The 19,425-nt window shown below is 35.4% G+C and overlaps 4 protein-coding genes across 6 annotated transcripts; 2 read left to right on the top strand and 2 right to left on the bottom strand.

Annotated features, from left to right (window-relative positions):
* Positions 1–118: 118 nt before the first annotated feature.
* LOC101221274 (tRNA pseudouridine synthase A) lies at positions 119–5,138 on the bottom strand. 2 transcript variants are annotated; one of them, XM_011657238.2, is made up of 10 exons: positions 4,706–5,135; positions 3,756–3,812; positions 2,796–2,873; positions 2,400–2,453; positions 1,934–2,016; positions 1,489–1,588; positions 1,257–1,319; positions 912–1,130; positions 625–685; positions 119–499 (listed from the first exon to the last, which is right to left on the bottom strand). In XM_011657238.2, the coding sequence occupies exons 1-10, from the start codon at positions 4,937–4,939 to the stop codon at positions 390–392; spliced, it is 1,059 nt and encodes a 352-aa protein (XP_011655540.1). In that variant the 5' UTR covers positions 4,940–5,135; the 3' UTR covers positions 119–389. The 2 variants fall into 2 exon arrangements, with proteins under 2 accessions (XP_011655540.1, XP_011655541.1); XM_011657239.2 differs by lacking the exon at positions 2,796–2,873 and having other exon boundaries at positions 4,706–5,138.
* Positions 5,139–6,520: 1,382 nt separating this feature from the next.
* Positions 6,521–9,981, top strand: LOC101221039 (60S ribosomal protein L3-2). Of its 2 annotated transcripts, none has more exons than XM_004135305.3 (6): positions 6,521–6,650; positions 7,584–7,674; positions 8,157–8,267; positions 8,598–8,902; positions 9,047–9,456; positions 9,557–9,981. In XM_004135305.3, the coding sequence occupies exons 2-6, from the start codon at positions 7,590–7,592 to the stop codon at positions 9,810–9,812; spliced, it is 1,167 nt and encodes a 388-aa protein (XP_004135353.1). In that variant the 5' UTR covers positions 6,521–6,650; positions 7,584–7,589; the 3' UTR covers positions 9,813–9,981. The 2 variants fall into 2 exon arrangements, with proteins under 2 accessions (XP_004135353.1, XP_031742245.1); XM_031886385.1 differs by having other exon boundaries at positions 6,603–6,650; positions 7,588–7,674.
* A 1,904-nt stretch (positions 9,982–11,885) lies between these two features.
* Positions 11,886–16,768, top strand: LOC101220807 (tricalbin-3). The gene is made up of 8 exons (XM_004135304.3): positions 11,886–12,961; positions 13,422–13,663; positions 13,920–13,938; positions 14,357–14,562; positions 14,713–14,822; positions 14,941–15,039; positions 15,825–16,290; positions 16,392–16,768. Exons 1-8 carry the CDS (start codon positions 12,168–12,170, stop codon positions 16,478–16,480), a joined length of 2,025 nt encoding a protein of 674 aa, XP_004135352.1. The 5' UTR covers positions 11,886–12,167; the 3' UTR covers positions 16,481–16,768.
* Positions 16,769–16,946: 178 nt separating this feature from the next.
* LOC101221514 (chaperone protein DnaJ) lies at positions 16,947–19,255 on the bottom strand. The gene is made up of 6 exons (XM_004135307.3): positions 19,098–19,255; positions 18,922–19,014; positions 17,806–17,836; positions 17,577–17,603; positions 17,367–17,499; positions 16,947–17,286 (listed from the first exon to the last, which is right to left on the bottom strand). The coding sequence occupies exons 1-6, from the start codon at positions 19,161–19,163 to the stop codon at positions 17,232–17,234; spliced, it is 405 nt and encodes a 134-aa protein (XP_004135355.1). The 5' UTR covers positions 19,164–19,255; the 3' UTR covers positions 16,947–17,231.
* Between the last annotated feature and the right edge of the window lie 170 nt (positions 19,256–19,425).

Below are 19,425 nucleotides of genomic sequence, written 5' to 3'. Positions count from 1 at the left end.
GCTATATGTATAGATCTCCCAATTCTTATAACATTGAACCTTCTTAAACACATCTACTATAATTCACTACAATATAATAATTAAAATCCCTGCAATAATGTTTTTGAGTAATCATAAATATTAGAGAATAAATTTGTATAGAATGGAATGAGATTCCACTTCAACTCAACTATTAATTTTGGATGTCAAAAAAAGAGAGCTGCATATAAGTAAAGCTCAAAAAGTACTTAATGCAATTTAGACTTATCTCAGTGCAATTTAGACTACCATCTAATAAAATATTACCATGTGGCAACTTCTTTTTTAAAAAATGATTTTCTAAACGTTTTTTCTTTTTTCTTTTTAGTAACAAAAAGGAAAACATGGAATTAGGTGCAACAAGATTGAATTCAATGGGGAGCTGGCGGTAGATCGTATTTGACATGGCCGAGGTAGAGTCCGCATGCAGGAGCCATTGGCCTTGCTGAACTCACATTCTTCGCTTCCAATATTCTTCCTACTGCAGTGGATAACAAACGTACGTCATATTATTGTTCTACATTGAACAATCCATGTTCTATTAATTCAAATATAAAAACTACTTTCAAGTATTTCTATTGCATATGTTGCTGCCTAGCCACCTACCATCTCCTACGGTTAGATCTCCAGAGCCAACTGCTTTAAGAACTCCAACCATCAGTCTCACCTAAGAAGAGAATAACTAACTGATTGATCAATCTCATGAACAATAAAGAAATGACATGTTTGAGAGTGATTCTAAAATGCTTTTAATGATCCAAAAACTAGATTTGATGATATGGAAATCACATTTAAAAACATAAAACTAAATATTAAATTAATTGAAAGTGAATAAAAATGTGTTTCAAAGTGATTTTGATACATGCACCAGGTCTAGTGTTGGGGTTTTGAACCTGATGATAGAGAAAAGAGCGTGCTCGTGCTGTCACCACGAAACAACGATGCCTTCTCCTGATTCCAAATCCAACCTCACAAGTTTCTGAACATGGCACTTCAATCTCACTTTCTTCTTTGCCCTGCCTTTGCTTTCGCTCCATTGATGTTGGAAAATAAGGAGTTGAAGCCACCTCACAAACGTTTAGTTCATCCAGAGTTCTGATTGGTGAGTTTGCCTGCACTGCACAATGCACATCTAAACTACACCATACACCGTTTCATTCCCCGACCACTCCCCACCTTTTGTTACAAACAAAATGTATGATAAACTGGGAACATAAATAATTTTAGTACTAAGTGACCTGACAACCAGCTGCCCTGAAGGAGCTAAAATCATGATGTCCGACCAGCACTTTGCATGCCTCCTGAATTCACATGTTCCAATCATTTTTAGAACTCAAAAAGTTACTCATACAACTTATAGAACAAATCATGTTCAAATAAGGTCGTTACACATTCCAATAAAGTTGCATCAGTTCTATAATGTAATTCAAAATCTACATGATCACCAGCGATGAATTGTTATGTTCATACCTGCATTGCCCCAATATTTAGTGTCTCAGGCACGTGCCATGCTCGATCCTTCTCAAAGCTTGAGAGAGCTTCTGGTCCAGAAACTAACCGGTAAAAGTACCTGAAAATATTTCATGAGATACAAAACAAGTTCTATAGAGGTATGTATATTTAATTATACTTCTATTTTCTTTTTGTATATTTGTGAGTGTCCAGGCCAGCTTATGCGCACCTCGACTAATCTCATAGGACAACTCGACTGACCTTACTACATTTGGGTGTTAAGAAAACTCGTAGGCAGATGTCCATCATGGATAGAAACCTTGACCTCTTAGCCATTTATTGAGACTATATCTCCTTCTTACCATTAGGCCAACTTACGAAGGATTACAATTAATCCTACTATCTAATATACAACAACGGTATCAACTAGACAGCTACTAAAGCATGGATGAATTGTACTCACGTACGCTCTTGAGCTTTATATCTAGCATGAAAATCATTGGGAACACTTCGAACATCAACTACAGTAACATCACCTTCATGTTTCTGAAATCAAAACCAACATAAATACCTCTCATTCATCATTTTCTTTGTTAAGCAATAAAGAACCAAAAGGCTCAAGCTGGATAAACGAAGTTATGTCTCAGATGCTATCTCATATTATAGCCTTTAAACAATATTCAATAACAATGGTAAGAGGATATATAGCAGTTCTAAATCTAAGTTCATTAGTAACAGTAAAGAGGGAAGATTGTTTATTCTAACGTGCTGGCAAATTCAAACAGAATAAAATTATCAATTGAAGATGGCCATTATAACAAGACAACTGCATGTAGCACCATTTAAAAACGAAGCATAAAATCAAAACAATGAAAGTTAGGAGAAGCAGAAGTAGCTGGAGAAAGTGATTGGTCAGCGAAGAGCCAAACCTGTAAGAAATGATTCACGGCCTTATGAACCACTCCCGGTTCATGAGGTGGTAACTGCATCATAGTTAGGAAAAAGATGTTAGCGTTTCTGTGGCAAAGTGAGCTCCATTTCTTCAAAGTCATATGCATGAGGAAGTTTAAACTTCAATCTCAACAATAAAGTCAATTAGTTGAATTAGAAATAAGTAATTTAGGTCTTATGGCCAATCCCAAGAAGTAAAGGCAGCAACGCTGCTCCACAAGGCAATGGAATATGATACCAACAGCCAATGAACAATAAAGTCAACTAGTGAACCAACGTTTTCAGGGAAAATTACTCATCTAGTTGAGCAAACATTACAAGTGTACAAATGAGAGGAAATAGGGATGCTGATATTCTTTTATAAAGGGACAGACCACTTCTCCAGGCTTTCTTTTGCTTATGCGCTCAACATCAACATGACAAACATTTGATAAGGCATGTACTCCAGCATCCTTGATCGTACCAAGAAAAAATAAAGGAAAGTCACAACGTGAATCAGATATCCTAATACAATTATTTTAGAAAGAAACAAAATACTACACGCATGAGAATTCAAATAACAAAGAAAACAAAAACAATTGCATTGATAAAATTAAGACAAATATTTGTTCTTCACAACTACAGTAGTAAATGCATATGATGCAAGGTTACAGTTCAGCAGAAAATCCCAAGGTTACTTATCCTGAAACTTTTTTCTTATAAGAAAGAAAATAACTTACCCTGAAACTGATTAGCATATTTGTTCTAAACTAAACATAATTTATAAGAATATGATTGGTCCATAAATTTCAAGTAGATCAAAATATTAATTTTCTTTGGCTAACAATCAATGTAATCAAAAGAGCAGCTCAGTCATGGATCCCCTTCAAATTTGCCACATATCAGAATGTACGAATATGGAGCAAGATGAATTGCACTCTGCAACAAACAAGCCAGGAAAGTAACTTATCCTAAAACGCCACAGTTCATTTGTTACAAAATACAACTTAGAACAATAAATGTGAGTCCATTATTTCAAATGAATATAAGTTCAAGGATTTCAACATCGATAAGTGAACAGCCAAATAATTAGTGCAATTGCATATCCTTCTCTACGCGTATCAAATCTAGTGGGAGACAAACTGCCAGACGACTGAAGAATCAACAAGAAAAATGTTGTGGAACCTTGAGAGAGAGAACGGCCTTCAAATTACTTTTCAACTTAAATTCGGCTATATCTTCATCTAGTATAATAAGTAATAATATCCTACACGCATACTGTACATTCTAATAAGTAATAGTAGTAATAAGATTGCTTTGTATGACAAAAAAAATCCAAAATAAGATAAACTTACAGTTCTGCTAGAACAAAACACTGAGACTGGTTGACCGATAAACTTCTGGAACGCTTCCTGACAAGTTTAAGTTAATCATTTTGAAAGAGAGGTATGTTAGGTTACCACCTAATAGGAATTAAGATTTGAAATATATTGAAATACAAAGTATGGAAAACTACAAGATAAACCAAGTATAAGGCCCCTGTGACCGCCCCTCTTGAGTATCCTAACCCAAGTCCTTAATCACTTAACAATTGCACGTCTTCCCTCGATCCCTCTCCCTCAAACACCCTAACTAGCTCCCTATCTACTTACTCTAATGCCCTCGCTAATACAACTATCGGTTCCTTACAACTACTACATGGTGTAATTAAGGAGATGCATTGTTAAAAAAAGAATCTTACTTTTCAAAGCATTTAAATGACAACAGCAACATAGATAGAAATAAACTTTAGCTTAACTCCATGACAGTTGAAACTATCGTGACTTGGAAGCGATACATAGTGGCAATGAGATAATATCAATTCGGATGTTTCATATTCATTATCGATGATAACTAGACAACAAAGAGAGAGAGAAGGGAACCGTTGAATTTGAATGGATGTCTCACCCCAACTACAGGTGGATGATATGGGCTAATATAAACCACCCATGTTTTGATCTCCCATTATTACTTCGATTAAGTGTAACGTTACTATTTCAAATCCTCCATTATGCACTTTTAGTTGCATTTATTACCCTTCCTCTTTGGCATTGTGACTAGATAGTATGCAACTCAAACCCAAACTCAAATAAGCATTAACTATGTCTCTAAAAGTTCATCTTTCCTTTTGGTCTCTCTAAAGTGCTTATGGTCAAAACATCTAAACCAGCTACACAGAGCGCCGGTTTAAATAAGCCATGTCCCATTTCAAAGTTTTCCATTGGTTAATAAGAAAAAGGCAGTTGAAAGAAAAATGGGAAAGTACCTCGAGCGCGCCAACCACCGTACGGCAGTTGGGCTGTTGCTGAGACCCATAAAACCGAGTTCCAATATATTCGACTGCGACAAGGTAGCGCTGGATTCCAGGTTTAGGGTTCATGGTTTCTGCTTCCTCCTCGTCGCCGTGAAAAAGTTCGTCTGTGGTCTTTCCAATTTTCAAGGGCCTTTGAGATGATGAGTCTATACTTAATTCTAGCCCATGTTTCTGGTTTTCCGTCATGGATTGAAGCGTAACAAGTGTTCTAGTGTGAGTTTAAAGCATTGTAGAGGTTAAAGATGAGTGCTATTGAACTCCGGCATATGTTGAAGAAGTTGCTTCGCCACTGCCCGAAGGTAGACGATGGTAGTTTGCTTTCCTGGGTCGTACTCGATCATTGGCCCGTTTGTGAAGGCCCAAATCACTTTCTTCTTCTTCTTTTCGATTGCATCTCTTCATCGGTAATAAGGCATTATGCGTCTCTTCAATAGACACATTTTACTTCCTTTTCTTTTTTCACTATTATCCCTTAATGATTTATTAATAGTTATATACATTTTTTTCTACAATTTTTCACAAATTCATATTTACATTCTAATGATTATATACTTAATGAAAAAGATATGCATTCACGAGAGAAAAAAGTTACGATGAATATCTTGTTTTCGTCTGAAAAAAAAAAAGGTAGAGTGTGTTTCTTCTCCGACAAAAATAAAAAAACAACTCCATGTATAGTTTTAATTTCACTCATTTTCTCTGAATTGTTTTAAAATTGCTCTAATTATCCAAATCACACATTGTTATTGTTATTGCTATGTGATGACTCAAACACTTACTTGTACTTAAAATTGATAACATAACGAAAGACAACAAAAAAAATAATAGTGTAGTAGTATTGTTTTAATATGACACATTACGAGAAGTTAGGAATCAAACTTTCGACATAGCAATGTGTATCTTACTTATTTTATGATCCAACAATCACAGGATCAAAGTGTAGAGTAAGAGATCTTCATGTGTTTAATTTTGAATCAATAGAAGGCCACTTGCCTTGCCCTCCACGTGACTCCTTTCCAACAAAACTTAAGCATTGAGTTTGTAAGTGTGAGCCTTGAACATCAATTGGCATAAAAATATTAACAAACTAGTTATCATTGTGTAAAATAAATATAGTTAAAAATTAGTTAGAATGTCTTATTTTAACTTATTCTTTAACTAATATTGGAGAATATCTATTAATACCTTGTATCGTTTTGAAATTATACACATGACTCAAATAACATCTTGCTCCCAAAAACACAGTGGATGTATATTTGTTGATCCACTTTAAAATCTCGTGTTCGTCTCACCATCTCTATAAATGAAGCCAAAGGAAGAAGAAAACTATAATACACATATACACACGAAGTGAAAATAAAGGAAAAGGAAAGGATAATAGAAACATAACCCACTGTACTATACGTGTTATCTTTGTGTCTATGGACGTGACTGTTCCTTAAATGGACTTTGACATTTTTATTTTTCTCAAAATAACTTATTTTATAGATTAAACAAATCCAAACACATCATTAATCTAATTTAAGTTAAAACTTATAAAAAGGGCCATTCATTTTTTTAAAAAAAGAAAAAGGTTCCTACTCAATTTATCACCCCATTTGAAGTCGACTCGTCGAATGCATTTAAACTCAAACAAAGCGACGTGTCGTTTTCCTGACAACGTTCACGTGGGCTTGGACTTCCAAATTTGTTAATGCTTTTATAAGCCCAACGGCCCTCGCCACGTAAAATTAGGATTAGCCCAATTTTGTGTGAGCAAACCCTAATTCCTTCCCTCGCATCGCAGCCGCAGTATCGATTGTTCCTATTATAAATATAAAGGTGTAGCCTTAACCTAGTTACGACGCCAACAACCTCTCATCCCTTCAGCCATTTCAACTGAGGTTTCCATTGTCAGGTATACTTGTTTCAATGTGTATGGTGGCCTCTATGCTCATTTTACATCGTTCGATTAACTTCTTCTTGCAGGATCGTTCATCTTATCTTGCTTGATACAAGCTGGTTTTGTATTTCATTTCTTGCTGCTACGACGCTTATACATCTGGATGATTCGATGTACATGTTTTCTCATTTAACTTACTGACGACTGTTGTTCCATCATGTTTTTCTGGTCTAATTCCAATATTCCAAATGACAGTCAAAATGGTTTCCCCCTTAAGAAACTATTAATAATCAGGGCTGGAGTCTAGAACGGGCTCTTTCACCATTGCCCGTTTTTGGGTTTTTGGATTGAAACACAAGGGAGCCTGAGTTTTGGCACTATCTAGTGCCATAGGCCACTGGTCGGGGGTCATTTTGTTGTCTGATGGATTTCGGAACTTTGAACTCGGAGAAACTTGAACCTGGAACCTGTTTTGTTTTGCTAATCTTTCCAAATCTTATTCACATTCGTTTTTTTCAAAAAATTTTAACAATTGTTTTTCGCCACTTACGAACTCTATTATCCAAAACAGAACAAGTTCTGCTATTTTTTCTTCTCTTGATTTGACACATTCGTTCGATTTTATTTCATCCGAAACGTTTTTTTGTATCTCAATTTGAAAACTAATTTGTATTTACTGACCTTCTGTTTGATTCTAGCTAACGGAAATTCGGTTGATATGAAACTACTATGCCTTTATTTATTTTTCCTGTCATGGTTTTCTTCTGTTGTACATTGTTTTGTTTTCGGGTCTGGTGCCATCATTATATATTTATTGTGTTCTATGATAATATAATCATCTTTATCTCTATATAAGCGGAACCCAATTCATATTCTGGCCTTTTGGGACTCTTTTGGTTGTTCAATTAACATCATTAAAATATGGTAGTTCACTATTAATTGCTGTAGGAAGACATGTCTCACCGCAAGTTTGAGCACCCAAGACATGGCTCCTTAGGGTTTCTTCCAAGGAAGAGAGCTTCTCGGCATAGAGGAAAAGGTATTGGCAATCTTAACATTTATGCAGGGTGTATGGTTGCAGTTTATATGATCCCTGACTATTTTTTGTAATGTATTCATTGTTTATTAATCATAATCACTTCTTATTTGCATATAGTAGTTTCTGTTGATAGTATTTGTGTAATTCAATGAATATGGATTTTTCTTTTGCCGTTCATAATTTACTCTACGACCGTTCAAGTGCTTTTCTGAGTTTATTCTGTTATTATGGTAAGCTAAATGTTTTATTCTGTGTAATTATTGGCTCTCGATCAGAACATTTGTAGCATCGTCGTACTGCTGGATGCTGTTCTTGACTTAGTTTCATTAGAATTGCTTGTTTTGCCTTTGTTTTCATGCGTTTGCATTTTGGACGCATTTCAGTTGCATGATTATTTTCATACATTATCATTATCCTTGAATCATGTGTCAGTTCCAGTGAGCTAATTAATAAATATTGTCGTTGTAATTTGTGTTTTTCAGTGAAGGCGTTTCCTAGAGATGATTCATCAAAGCCTTGTAGGTTGACTGCTTTCCTTGGATACAAGGCTGGGATGACCCATATAGTCAGAGAAGTCGAAAAACCTGGTTCAAGTGAGTCATGTTCTAAGATATCTAAATCTAGTTTTGCAAAATGAGACAAATACGTATAGTAGTTTAAGTATCTGACGTGCAATTAGTTTTATTTCCATATTAAGCAGTTGTGTGGCTTGCTGTTTGCGGTGGACACTTGATTTAGATTTGATTAGACATTCATTTTTTTTACTATTGTTTTGTTAATCATTTATCTATTTCTGATCCTCGTATTGATTAGACTGAGACATCAACTTTTAATTTGAAAAGTACAATTTTTGGTAGGCAGGTTTATATTCTTTTGTGTTTTTAGGCGCTGTATTATTAATTTTAGTATAATGATTCTCTCAGAGCTACACAAGAAAGAAACATGTGAAGCTGTGACAATTATAGAGGCTCCCCCCATGGTGGTTGTTGGGGTTGTTGGCTACATCAGAACTCCCCGAGGTTTACGTTCATTTAAAACTGTGTGGGCTCAACACTTGAGCGAGGAGGTAAAGAGGCGATTTTACAAGAACTGGTGCATGTCAAAGAAAAAGGCTTTCACCAAGTACTCGAAGAAGTACGAGACTGAAGATGGTAAGAAAGATATTCAGTCACAGTTGGACAGTTTGAGGAAACACAGCACTGTAATTCGTGTTCTTGCCCATTCACAGGTATTTTATGTTTCCTTCTCATCTTTTTCAAAACATCTTATAGGCGATGTTGATCACCTGAAGGTCTAAACCGTTTTAAAATTTCGGTTCAGATTAGATATTTACCCTATGTTTAATAACCCATTTTCAAACCTTGTTTTTCAGATAAGAAAGATGCAGGGACTAAAGCAAAAGAAAGCCCACTTAATGGAAATTCAAGTGAATGGCGGAGATGTCCCTAAGAAGGTTGATTATGCATATAGTTTGTTTGAGAAGCAGGTCCCTGTTGATGCCATTTTCCAAAAGGATGAGATGATTGATATCATTGGAGTAACAAAGGGTAAAGGCTATGAAGGTGTTGTGACCCGTTGGGGTGTCACTCGCTTGCCCCGCAAGACCCATCGTGGCCTTCGGAAAGTAGCTTGTATTGGTGCTTGGCATCCAGCTAGAGTGTCGTTCACAGTTGCCAGGGCAGGACAGAATGGTTATCATCACCGCACAGAAATGAACAAAAAAGTTTATAAGATTGGGAAAACTGGACAGGATTCTCACTCCGCCATGACCGAATTTGATAGGTAAGCCTCTCAAAGCCAATCTTTCCTTGTGGATTATATTTTTACATCAATTCCTTGTTGTAGATTTCCCGCTGCTAATGCTTGTGGATATTTTATATAGGACTGAGAAGGATATAACTCCAATTGGTGGATTCCCTCACTATGGTATCGTCAAAGAGGATTACTTGATGATCAAGGGCGGTTGTGCAGGTCCAAAGAAGCGTGTGGTCACATTGAGGCAGTCACTGATCAAGCAAACATCTAGAGTTGCTATGGAGGAAATCAAACTGAAGTTCATCGATACATCGTCCAAGTTCGGCCACGGACGGTTCCAGACAACACAGGAGAAGGCTAGGTTTTATGGACGAGTCAAGTAGGTTTTATGGATCACTTTTTTCATTGGGGTTCTCTTCAATTTTTTCAGACTAATGTGACGAATATTCTTATCTTATGTTCGTATATTTTATTTTATTAATGAAAATATCCCATAGTTTATCAACATTAATTTAATTTTGGCATTTTGTTGGTGTCGTGATCCTTTCTCAATTGTTCGTATTGAATTCCTTCCATACTGAATGTGCTAACCGAACAAACCATTGGTTCATTGCATGTTTGTATGAGTTTCTATGTTCTATCTTGGTACAACATAGAAAATGCAATACTCCAACGTTTCCTTTTCATTTTACTATGTACAGCTTAACTTTGTTAATGCAATCATGAACAAAATTATATGTTTTTAAAAAGGGTTAAGTGAATTAGTTTTGGTGATATAAGAATGTTTTCAAGATGTTCCAAGCTCTTTCGGATGTAAATTTCAACAATAAGTTGGTATATAACTCTCAATTTTAAGGCAAAATGTTTTGTTTTTTAATCTGAACAATTTTATTCTCAACTAAAGTTAAGTTTCTATTGTTGACAAATCATTTTTCGATTCTCTTTTTCATTTTTCCTCACTTTTTTATCGATATTTTAGATCTCTTTTTCGTGAGAGCGAAAGCAAGTGAACAAATAATGTGTGTTTTGAAAAAGTATGACATTTATAATTTCTTCAACATTTGAGTCATCCATCTTTAAACAAGTCGAAATTGTGCCCACATGTAAGAAAGACTATTTTGTAGCCATATGTGTTGTTGAAGCACTTAGTGAAAGAGTAATAATTAAAAAGTGGAGTAATAGAGTGAACATAAAAAGACAGAAAAAAGAAAACTCGTGTGGAATTATATATATTAAAATCTGAGTTTTGTATGTGTTTAGCCAAGAATTGCAACAAGTACGTTTGGACGGCAGACGCAAATGGATTGTCAATCAATTTGGAATAGCGAAGAGAAAAGAAGATTCCGCGTGTTTACATCATATATTCCAATTTAATCACGTTTCTTCTACTGTTGGATAATCAATTACAATACCAAAATTAATAGCAACATTTTTCTTGCGGCCTATTCTGTCTTTTCCCTTTCCAATTCTTAATACGACTGTTCAACTTTTTGAATCCCACTGTTGTATACACGCATTCTCCACTCCATATTATTAATTGAATAATGCACATCATTATAAGAATAATAATAGTAATTGCCTTTTTCTTTTCTAAGGAAAGTTTTCTTGACATGTTCGTCAAATCTCTAACTTTTAAAAAAAGTGATTCCGTTGATTGTCATTCGTGATGAAACTCTTTTATAAATTAACTTATTAAAATATATTTGAACAAAGAAGGGTAAATGCTTGATTTCTAGAATTTAAGTTTCATTTGTATTTGATAACGTTTCGAATGGTACACTTCTTATGCTTAAGTTTAGAATATGATATTCATTCAGTTAAGTTTTAAAGTGAATTGAAGTTTGGTTTGCAAATTTTTTATTTTACTTCAATTTGGTTTTCTCCTTGTCAATATTTACTCTTTTTAACCTTGATTTTTCAATCGTCGTTAATGTGTATAAATTAATTTTAATAATGATGGAAAAATAAAGTTGAATTAATTTTAATTCTCTTGAATTAGTTAATGTAGGTTGAAACTAAATCCCAAGAGTGAGTATTAATTAAAGATGGAAAATCAAGATATAAATCATATAAACTAAATCGATACAAAACTCAAAATGGTAAATAAATTAAAATCAAACCAAGAACTAAAGAAACTTAATATTTTAAAATTTGAAATAAATAAACACACTCAAAATTGAAGAACATAAAACGCATATTCATTTTCTTATAAATATTTTCTACACTTTACCATTTTTGTATATTTAATATTAATTCTTTTTAGAAAAAGGGAGTAGAAGGAAGAAAAAGAAAAGGGATGAAAACGACGTCGTGGAGAGGAAGAGGTGAGAAGGAGAAAAAGGATCACAGAAAATATGAAATAAGAAGACGAAGACCGTAGATGTTGCCGCGTCGGCTCCGTCCATTCCACGTGGCAGTTCCATGTAACAATGAATCGATCTCTATATTATTATCATTCTTTCATTTTCTTTTCTTCAAACCAAGAAAAAGAAAACGTAAGTCTTCCATTTTCTGAGGCTGTGGCCTCCAAGCCGAAAGCCCAAGTTCCCCTGCCCCATAATCCCTTCAATTTCCTTCTTCCTTGGAACAATTTCATGTCATCATCATCAACAACAACAGTCCACACCAATTTCCATTGCTTTTCTTCCCCCATTTCCCATTCTCAATCCAGCTTCAGCTTCAGCTTCAGGTTCATTGTTTCCTTATGATTTCTCATCTCTTTTCTTTTCCGTATCTAAATGATTACACACTTCCCATTTCCGACCTTTGATTTCTCCAATTCCTTCTCTCAACATTGCCCATGTAACAATTTCACTGCCTTCGTCCCTTTTTCCAGAAAATCCAGAAAACCCTTTTCATCTACTCTTACTTTCCGACGGAGATGGTTCTTGGTTTGTTCTCTTTCTCCAGATGGTGTTACTAGCAACTTTGATTTAGAATTTGCAACTTCTGCGAGAAGGGGTGTTAGAAATTTTGTAGTTAATCGTATTAGTAATGAACTGGAAGGGGAAGAATTCTCCCAGGAGGAGTCTTCTGTGCAAGTGGGGTCCAATTTTACTGGTTTTCAAGAGGATCCTATTGTTGATAAGTTAAGGACTCAATTAGGAGCCATACACCCTATTCCTTCGCCTCCTATTAATCGGAATATTGTTGGACTTTTCGTTTTCTTTTTCTTTGTTGGAGTCGCTTTTGACAAGTTATGGACATTTAGGAAGAGAAGTAAATCTAGAAATAATGATGGGCGTCTTGGTACATGGCCTCAGGTGCCTACTAGTTTCTCTTCGTTTTTGGAGAAGGATTTACAAAGGAAGGAGTCGGTGGAGTGGGTCAATATGGTGTTGGGTAAATTGTGGAAAGTATATAGACCTGGTATTGAGGATTGGCTTGTTGGGTTGTTGCAACCTGTTATTGATAATTTGAAGAAACCTGATTATGTGGAGAGAGTGGAAATCAAGCAGTTTTCGTTGGGGGAAGAACCATTGTCAGTTAGGAATGTTGAGCGGAGAACGTCCCGTCGAGCCAATGATTTGCAGTAAGTTGTTTTGAACTCATCTTTCAAGTTTTATGTACTCTCTGGTATACTGATTGCACACCTTCCTGCAATGTTTACTGGCTTCAGTCATTATTGTTTTTTACATTTCTTTCTTTTTGAGTTCAATCAATATGTTGGAAAACTGTATTTGTAATTATGTTATTTACCATTTTGGCTCCAAGGTTTAGTGAGGTGTGCCTTTGTAATATGTAATCTCCTATTTCTCTATAATGATAGTACTTCTCTCTCTGGTTGTGGACAGAGCTAACAACATTGTTCGTGAATCGTGTGAATATCTATGCCGATCTCTATATTGTTCGCATTTTTTTTGTTTCTTTTGATCGTCAATTTCAAAACGCAATATATAGCTATATTCAATTTAGGTACATTTAATTTCTTCTTTTCCATTATTAGAATTACAGTATTACCAATAGTCGTATCTTCGTTCAATGTTCTTCAGGTACCAAATAGGTCTGCGGTATACTGGTGGTGCTCGTATGTTATTAATGCTTTCACTAAAATTTGGCATCATCCCCATTGTTGTTCCAGTTGTTGTCCGAGATTTTGACATAGATGGTGAATTATGGGTCAAGTTACGGCTAATTCCCACTGAACCTTGGGTAGGTGCCGTTTCATGGGCATTTGTTTCACTACCGAAGATCAAATTTGAGTTGTCACCGTTCCGCTTGTTCAATTTAATGGGTATGTTATTGTTTTTTGACTTTGATTACTGTTTACGAATTACATTTCGTTGCTATTCACTGCAAGGAAGCATGAAACTTGGTTTTACTTTCATGCTATTCTCTGGTTTCTCTTAATGCTTTTAGTAGGCATGCTTGTGGAGGTTCCATTCGTCCTTTAGTTTTTTAATCTCTGCTTTAAGTTTTGACATTTGGATACTGATGGAACTTTCTCTCTGTCTTTCAATTGTTTTGCTGCCCGCCTGGTACAACATCAGCCATTCCTGTTCTCTCCATGTAAGTTGATTAATCTTAACTGTTGAGTAGTTGCTGTATAAGTTTTTTAGTTCAAGGAAGAAATAGAGACAATCCTTCCCATATTAGCTTTGTGATAATATTTTACTAATTCACGTTCAATTCAAGAATTTTATATGCTAGCTAATGAGTGTCTGAATTCCTTGGCAATAATCCGTAGACTAGTAAACAAGATTGCTGTTACTGAAACCTTTTATTTTGACTTTTGAGGATCCTATTAGGAAATAATACCTGAGTATACTTAAAAAGAATCAAGTTATTGTTACTGAAACCTTTTGTTTTGAGTCTTTTGTTCATGGCATGATTTGCTCATATATCTGATAATTGTTCTACTAATTTTTAGGCTTGATTTTCTCCATTTATTTGTCCTCTGACCTGTATGCTTATTTTGTTTGCATAGGTTTTTGACAAAACTTCTCACTGAGGACTTACCTAAATTATTTGTGCGTCCGAAGAAGATAGTTCTAGATTTCCAGAAAGGAAAAGCAGTTGGACCCGTTCCAGATGAGGTTAAATCAGGAGTCATGCAGGAAGGGAATAATGATTTTGTTGGGGAACTTTCAGTAACCCTTGTAGATGCTCGGAAGCTTTCTTATTTGTTTTATGGTACATTGTTTTATCTATTATCCTGTCTAGTAGTGGTGCTTATCAACATTTTGTGACACTGCCACTTTGCTTTCAAAATGTTGGCATCACTATTTATTCCCATTAATTTATGATCCCTGTACGTTATTCATCAACCCCTGTACCTCTCAGGAAAAACAGACCCATACGTCGTTTTAAGCTTGGGCGATCAGACAATACGTAGCAAAAAGAACAGCCAAACCACTGTGATTGGACCGCCTGGTGAGCCAATCTGGAATCAGGTGAAGCTCATTTTTTATTTTTGTTTTACTGAATATGTTCCATGAACAATATTGGTTCATTTGAAGTACTCAATCTTGTTTGTGTACTCACATGTATTACCATTGGGATTATTGGCAGGATTTTCATATGCTTGTTGCAAATCCTAGGAAACAGAAATTGTATATCCAAGTGAAAGACTCTCTTGGATTTGCAGATTTGACCATTGGTAATGCAGAGGTAACTAATCTTTTCTTTACCCTTATGCTATTTAGATTTTGAAATATCTATGATTCTGTGGTATTACCGATCTTGATAAAGGGTAAGTTAAAACTAGCGAAACCCTGCGACATTTCTCTGTCTCTCCACCATATTACTATGTCATCACATCTTTATTTCTCTTATGTAAATGTGCAAACTTAGTCAAGGACTAAAACTGCTAAAAATTATGTATAGCCAATTTGGTCATTTCAGGTTTAGTCTTGTTTAAATTCCCAAACTTGGCTGGATAGTCTTCTAATTTGAGTTTGCGACTATTTAGAATATAAATTGGGGGTTGTGAATCTGTTAGGATACCTCCTAATTAGAATTAAGATCTGAAATATATTAAAATATTAAGATAGAGAACTACAAGTTAAACCAAGTTGAAGTTCAAGGTACTTGGAACCTCCCCATGATTATTTTAACTCAAGTCTTAGATCACTCGCAAATTGCCTTCCTCCACTTACTCACCTTCTTATTTATGACAAGATCCACTAACTTTCTATCTAATTACCCTTTTACCTTTTACGAATTCCATACTAATTATCTAGTTACCATACAGAATCATCACATCTTGAAGCACAACTTCAAAAACATGCTAGTGATTTATTTCATTAGTATGCTCGTTCCAAGGGCGAAGTTTATGTTTTACATTTGTTAACTTTCAATCCATCAATTTACTGATTCAGTGTCTTGCGCCGAAGGCAAAGTCTGTGCTTTGCTGCTTTTCGTGTATTCTTACCTTTTTCATACAAAACATGCAGGTTGACCTTGGTTCTCTCCAAGATACCGTGCCAACAGATACAATTGTTGTTTTAAGGGAAGGTTGGGGACTCTTCAGAAACAGGTCTTCTGGAGAAGTACTCGTGAGATTGACGTACAAAGCATATGTTGAGGACGAAGAAGATGACAAGGCTGCATCAGATGCCTTGGATATAGATATCTCAGATGATGACGAGTCGTCTGATACTGATGAACCAAATGGTGTTTATGAGGAGAGTGAAAACGACGGAGTGAAAGCAACCGGCAAGGAATCGTTTATGGATGTACTAGCCGCTTTGATAGTGAGCGAAGAATTTCTGGGAATAGTGGCATCTGATGCATTAAATACGAAGCTTCAAAATGATCCCACCATCTCTACTAGCTCAGGGACAACGAATTCGAGATCTCGTGATACAGCTATAGACAACAAACCCACGGTTTCAAGCAACGGATCTGGAGGTTTAGCCGGTAATATTGCTGTCTGATTATCAATCATGTACATATATATGCTTTTGGTGTTATATTTTGTTTGGATGGTGATGAAGTGTTCTAATGCGTGTTTTTGACAGATTCAGCGTTGTTTTGGCTTACTGTGATCACAAGTATCTCTGTGCTCATTGCTATCAACATTGGTGGTTCGAGTTTCTTCAATCCATGATTTTATGATAAACTCTCGACTACCATAGGCATCACATCAGTTATTTTGTATCATAGAGGAAGCAACCTTTGGCTGGCCTTGAGTTGAGTATATCGTTCACCCATACGTATTGAATTGAACAATGAGAGTTCAGTCAATTTAACTCTTGTTAGGTTTGTGTATAAGTCGCTAATAGAGCAATATTCTGTTGGCGGCATGCCAATTTTGACTTTGTATTATAAGATTCTTACACGGAATAAAAATATTTTGTACACCATATGTTTATGAAATGCATTAGATTTTGAATTATTTTTGTTGAAATTTTTAGCTTTAGACCAGTTTAATATTCATTGTTATTTTGAACTTATAAATTATTTAGTTCTTTTCTCATCAATGTCATTTTCATATTTTGATTTGATTTGATTTTTTTGTCATTTAAGATATTTTAAATCCCTTTTAAAAGATTTAGAATATTGTATTATTTGGCTGCAATCAATATTAGTTTATTTTGTATTTCTCAATTAGCACAATCAATACAACTTTAAGTAAATTTTACTTTTATTTTCTTTCCAAACTAAAGTAAAATAATCGACACTCGAATTATAAGTAATATATATGCTATATGTATATGTGTAGAAAGCCCTAACAAATTTACACTCAACTAACTTGGGCCATGTAACTTCGCAACCATCATTGTCTTTCTTGTTCCTTCCGATAGCACAAACAAAGGACATAACCTCAGAAACTTTTGCTTTTTACATCATTCTTGGCCTCAAGGAAGAAAAGGATTGTGAGAAGGATACGTTTCCTTCTGCTTCTTGTAAGCCCTGAATAATGCAATCTAACTCCTTAAAACAAACCATAGAATTCTATTATATATCATACCATGTTGATGCTTAAAACTGACCTCGAAACATTTAGTCCTCCCAGTGACACAGTCCCCAGAATGAGTAACAGAAATGGAAGTTTGATTAAAGCATGGTTTCTTCTTCCTCCATGTGAAACAGGAACTCCCCTTCTAACAACTCTTTCATATGTAGCTGTCCAGAACGTCTCATCAAATCATACCCTAGAATGGACTAACAGGAGAACTAAGAAGGATTTGTTTATGCATTACCTGAATGTGAATCTCCATTTCTGGAACCTGTAAGGAGTAAGCTATTTAGATTATTCACAAATTTGGTATTAGTTTTTTGCAGTTTATGAGATTTATGGTGTATTTTGATTGATTTTCTAAGTGTTTAGATAAATGTTTACAAGTGCAAAAAAAGTGTACACAAACACTTAAAAAGTCAATTCACACCGGGTTTAAAATCTGTGTGCTATGACTAGTAGTAGAGAATTACCGGATAGAAGGCATGAATAAGCTTCGGAAATCTGCAGCACATGCCATATATTTTCAGATAACAAAATGTTAACTATATGGAGTTGCAAAAAGAAGGCATTGTAATAATTAAAAAACAGATTCACCATTAGTTTTATAAAAGAACAATTGTAGTGTTTAGAATAATCATACGAGATTTTACCGTTTTAAAATTTTAAGATTTTTTCAGGATGAAAATACCAAAATGGAACATCACAAGCAATTAGGTCTCTCGCGCTCTCTCCTCTCCAACGTCACATCTCCTCTCTTTCACTCTCCTTGACAACACTTCAGACGCTCACCCATCTCAGATCTCCTCTCGCTCTCTTATCTCTACAATGCTCACCTTCACATCCAATGCTCTGATAGCTCTTGTTGCTTTCTGGCGACCCTCACATCTGAGGCCGACACTCTAGCAACCCCATGACACATTCGACCACTATGATCCTTAATAGCCTATAATGATACCTCTACGAGAAAACCAAGGGTGTTTGCCACTTGTAATAAAATGAGTTTGTAATATAAGATAATCCAAAACTCATGGATCAAACCTTTTGGGTCAATCCAACCTCTCTCTCACTATCATCTCATTTCCTTTCCATTTTTTATTACTCAAGCTTTCCAACACATCTTTGATTACATTCCAGCTCTCCAAATAGCTAAAAGGTTTTTTTTTTACAAGGGCAATACTTGGGTATCAATCTCCATGTACCCTCATCAGTTTCAAAGAGAAACAAACAAACCAAATATTTTCCCTTCTTATGAAAAGGAAATATTTGACACATGAACTTATGATTCAGCACTTAATGAGTTGTAAAAAAAAGGGCAAAAGCGATTACATAGAAATGTATAGTTCAGCATTCTTCCTTTGATAATGTTGGCTAATATCAAAATTCGTAAGTTTTAAAAAGTGGGCAAAAAGCCAAAATCCATTGAGTTCGAACAAAGCGGAATCGGAAACCATTCAAACCAACATTTTGAGTGATGAAATGTGTATCTTGAACATTGACTTGAACCATTTCAAAATCAGTCCTAAACTTGTGATGAAAAGTAAAAACAATACGGCTTCATAGGAAAATTGCCCAAATAAAATGTTTACCAGTTTGAATTTAGACTCGGCCTGAGGCTTTTGATGAGCAGGGAAGAGGTCAGGATGAGTATCCCACACCATCCTCTTGTAAGCTTCTTTAACCTGCAATTGGCGATCAGAAAAATCAATCCATACTTAGGGTTGGAGATCAGAATTGAAGTGAATAGTAAATGCAGAAGCTGCACCTGGGAAGAAGACGGACGGGAACCAGGAGAGAACCCAAGCAAGGTTCTGGCTTCGTCGCCCTGCATTTCTCAAATTTCTCCGTGGCTTCCCATTCTTCCACGTCCAGCTTAGCTCCCGCCTTAAAAATCTCAAAGAATAACGAATAACACTGGGAGGGTCCAAACGGACCTCCGTCCATAGCCCAATGACATGCCTTCTGTTGGGCCCAAAACCCAATATTAACAAGCCCAAAAGAAACTATTATAAAAAGAGTGATAGCTAATGTTAAAAAAATGATCACAAACAAGTTTAAAAGCTACATATGAAAACTACTATGGGTAAGGAGTA

This window comes from Cucumis sativus, chromosome 5 (genome assembly GCF_000004075.3).
Source record: "Cucumis sativus cultivar 9930 chromosome 5, Cucumber_9930_V3, whole genome shotgun sequence".
NCBI lineage: Eukaryota > Viridiplantae > Streptophyta > Magnoliopsida > Cucurbitales > Cucurbitaceae > Cucumis > Cucumis sativus.
This window is presented reverse-complemented; position numbering and strand designations above follow the sequence as displayed.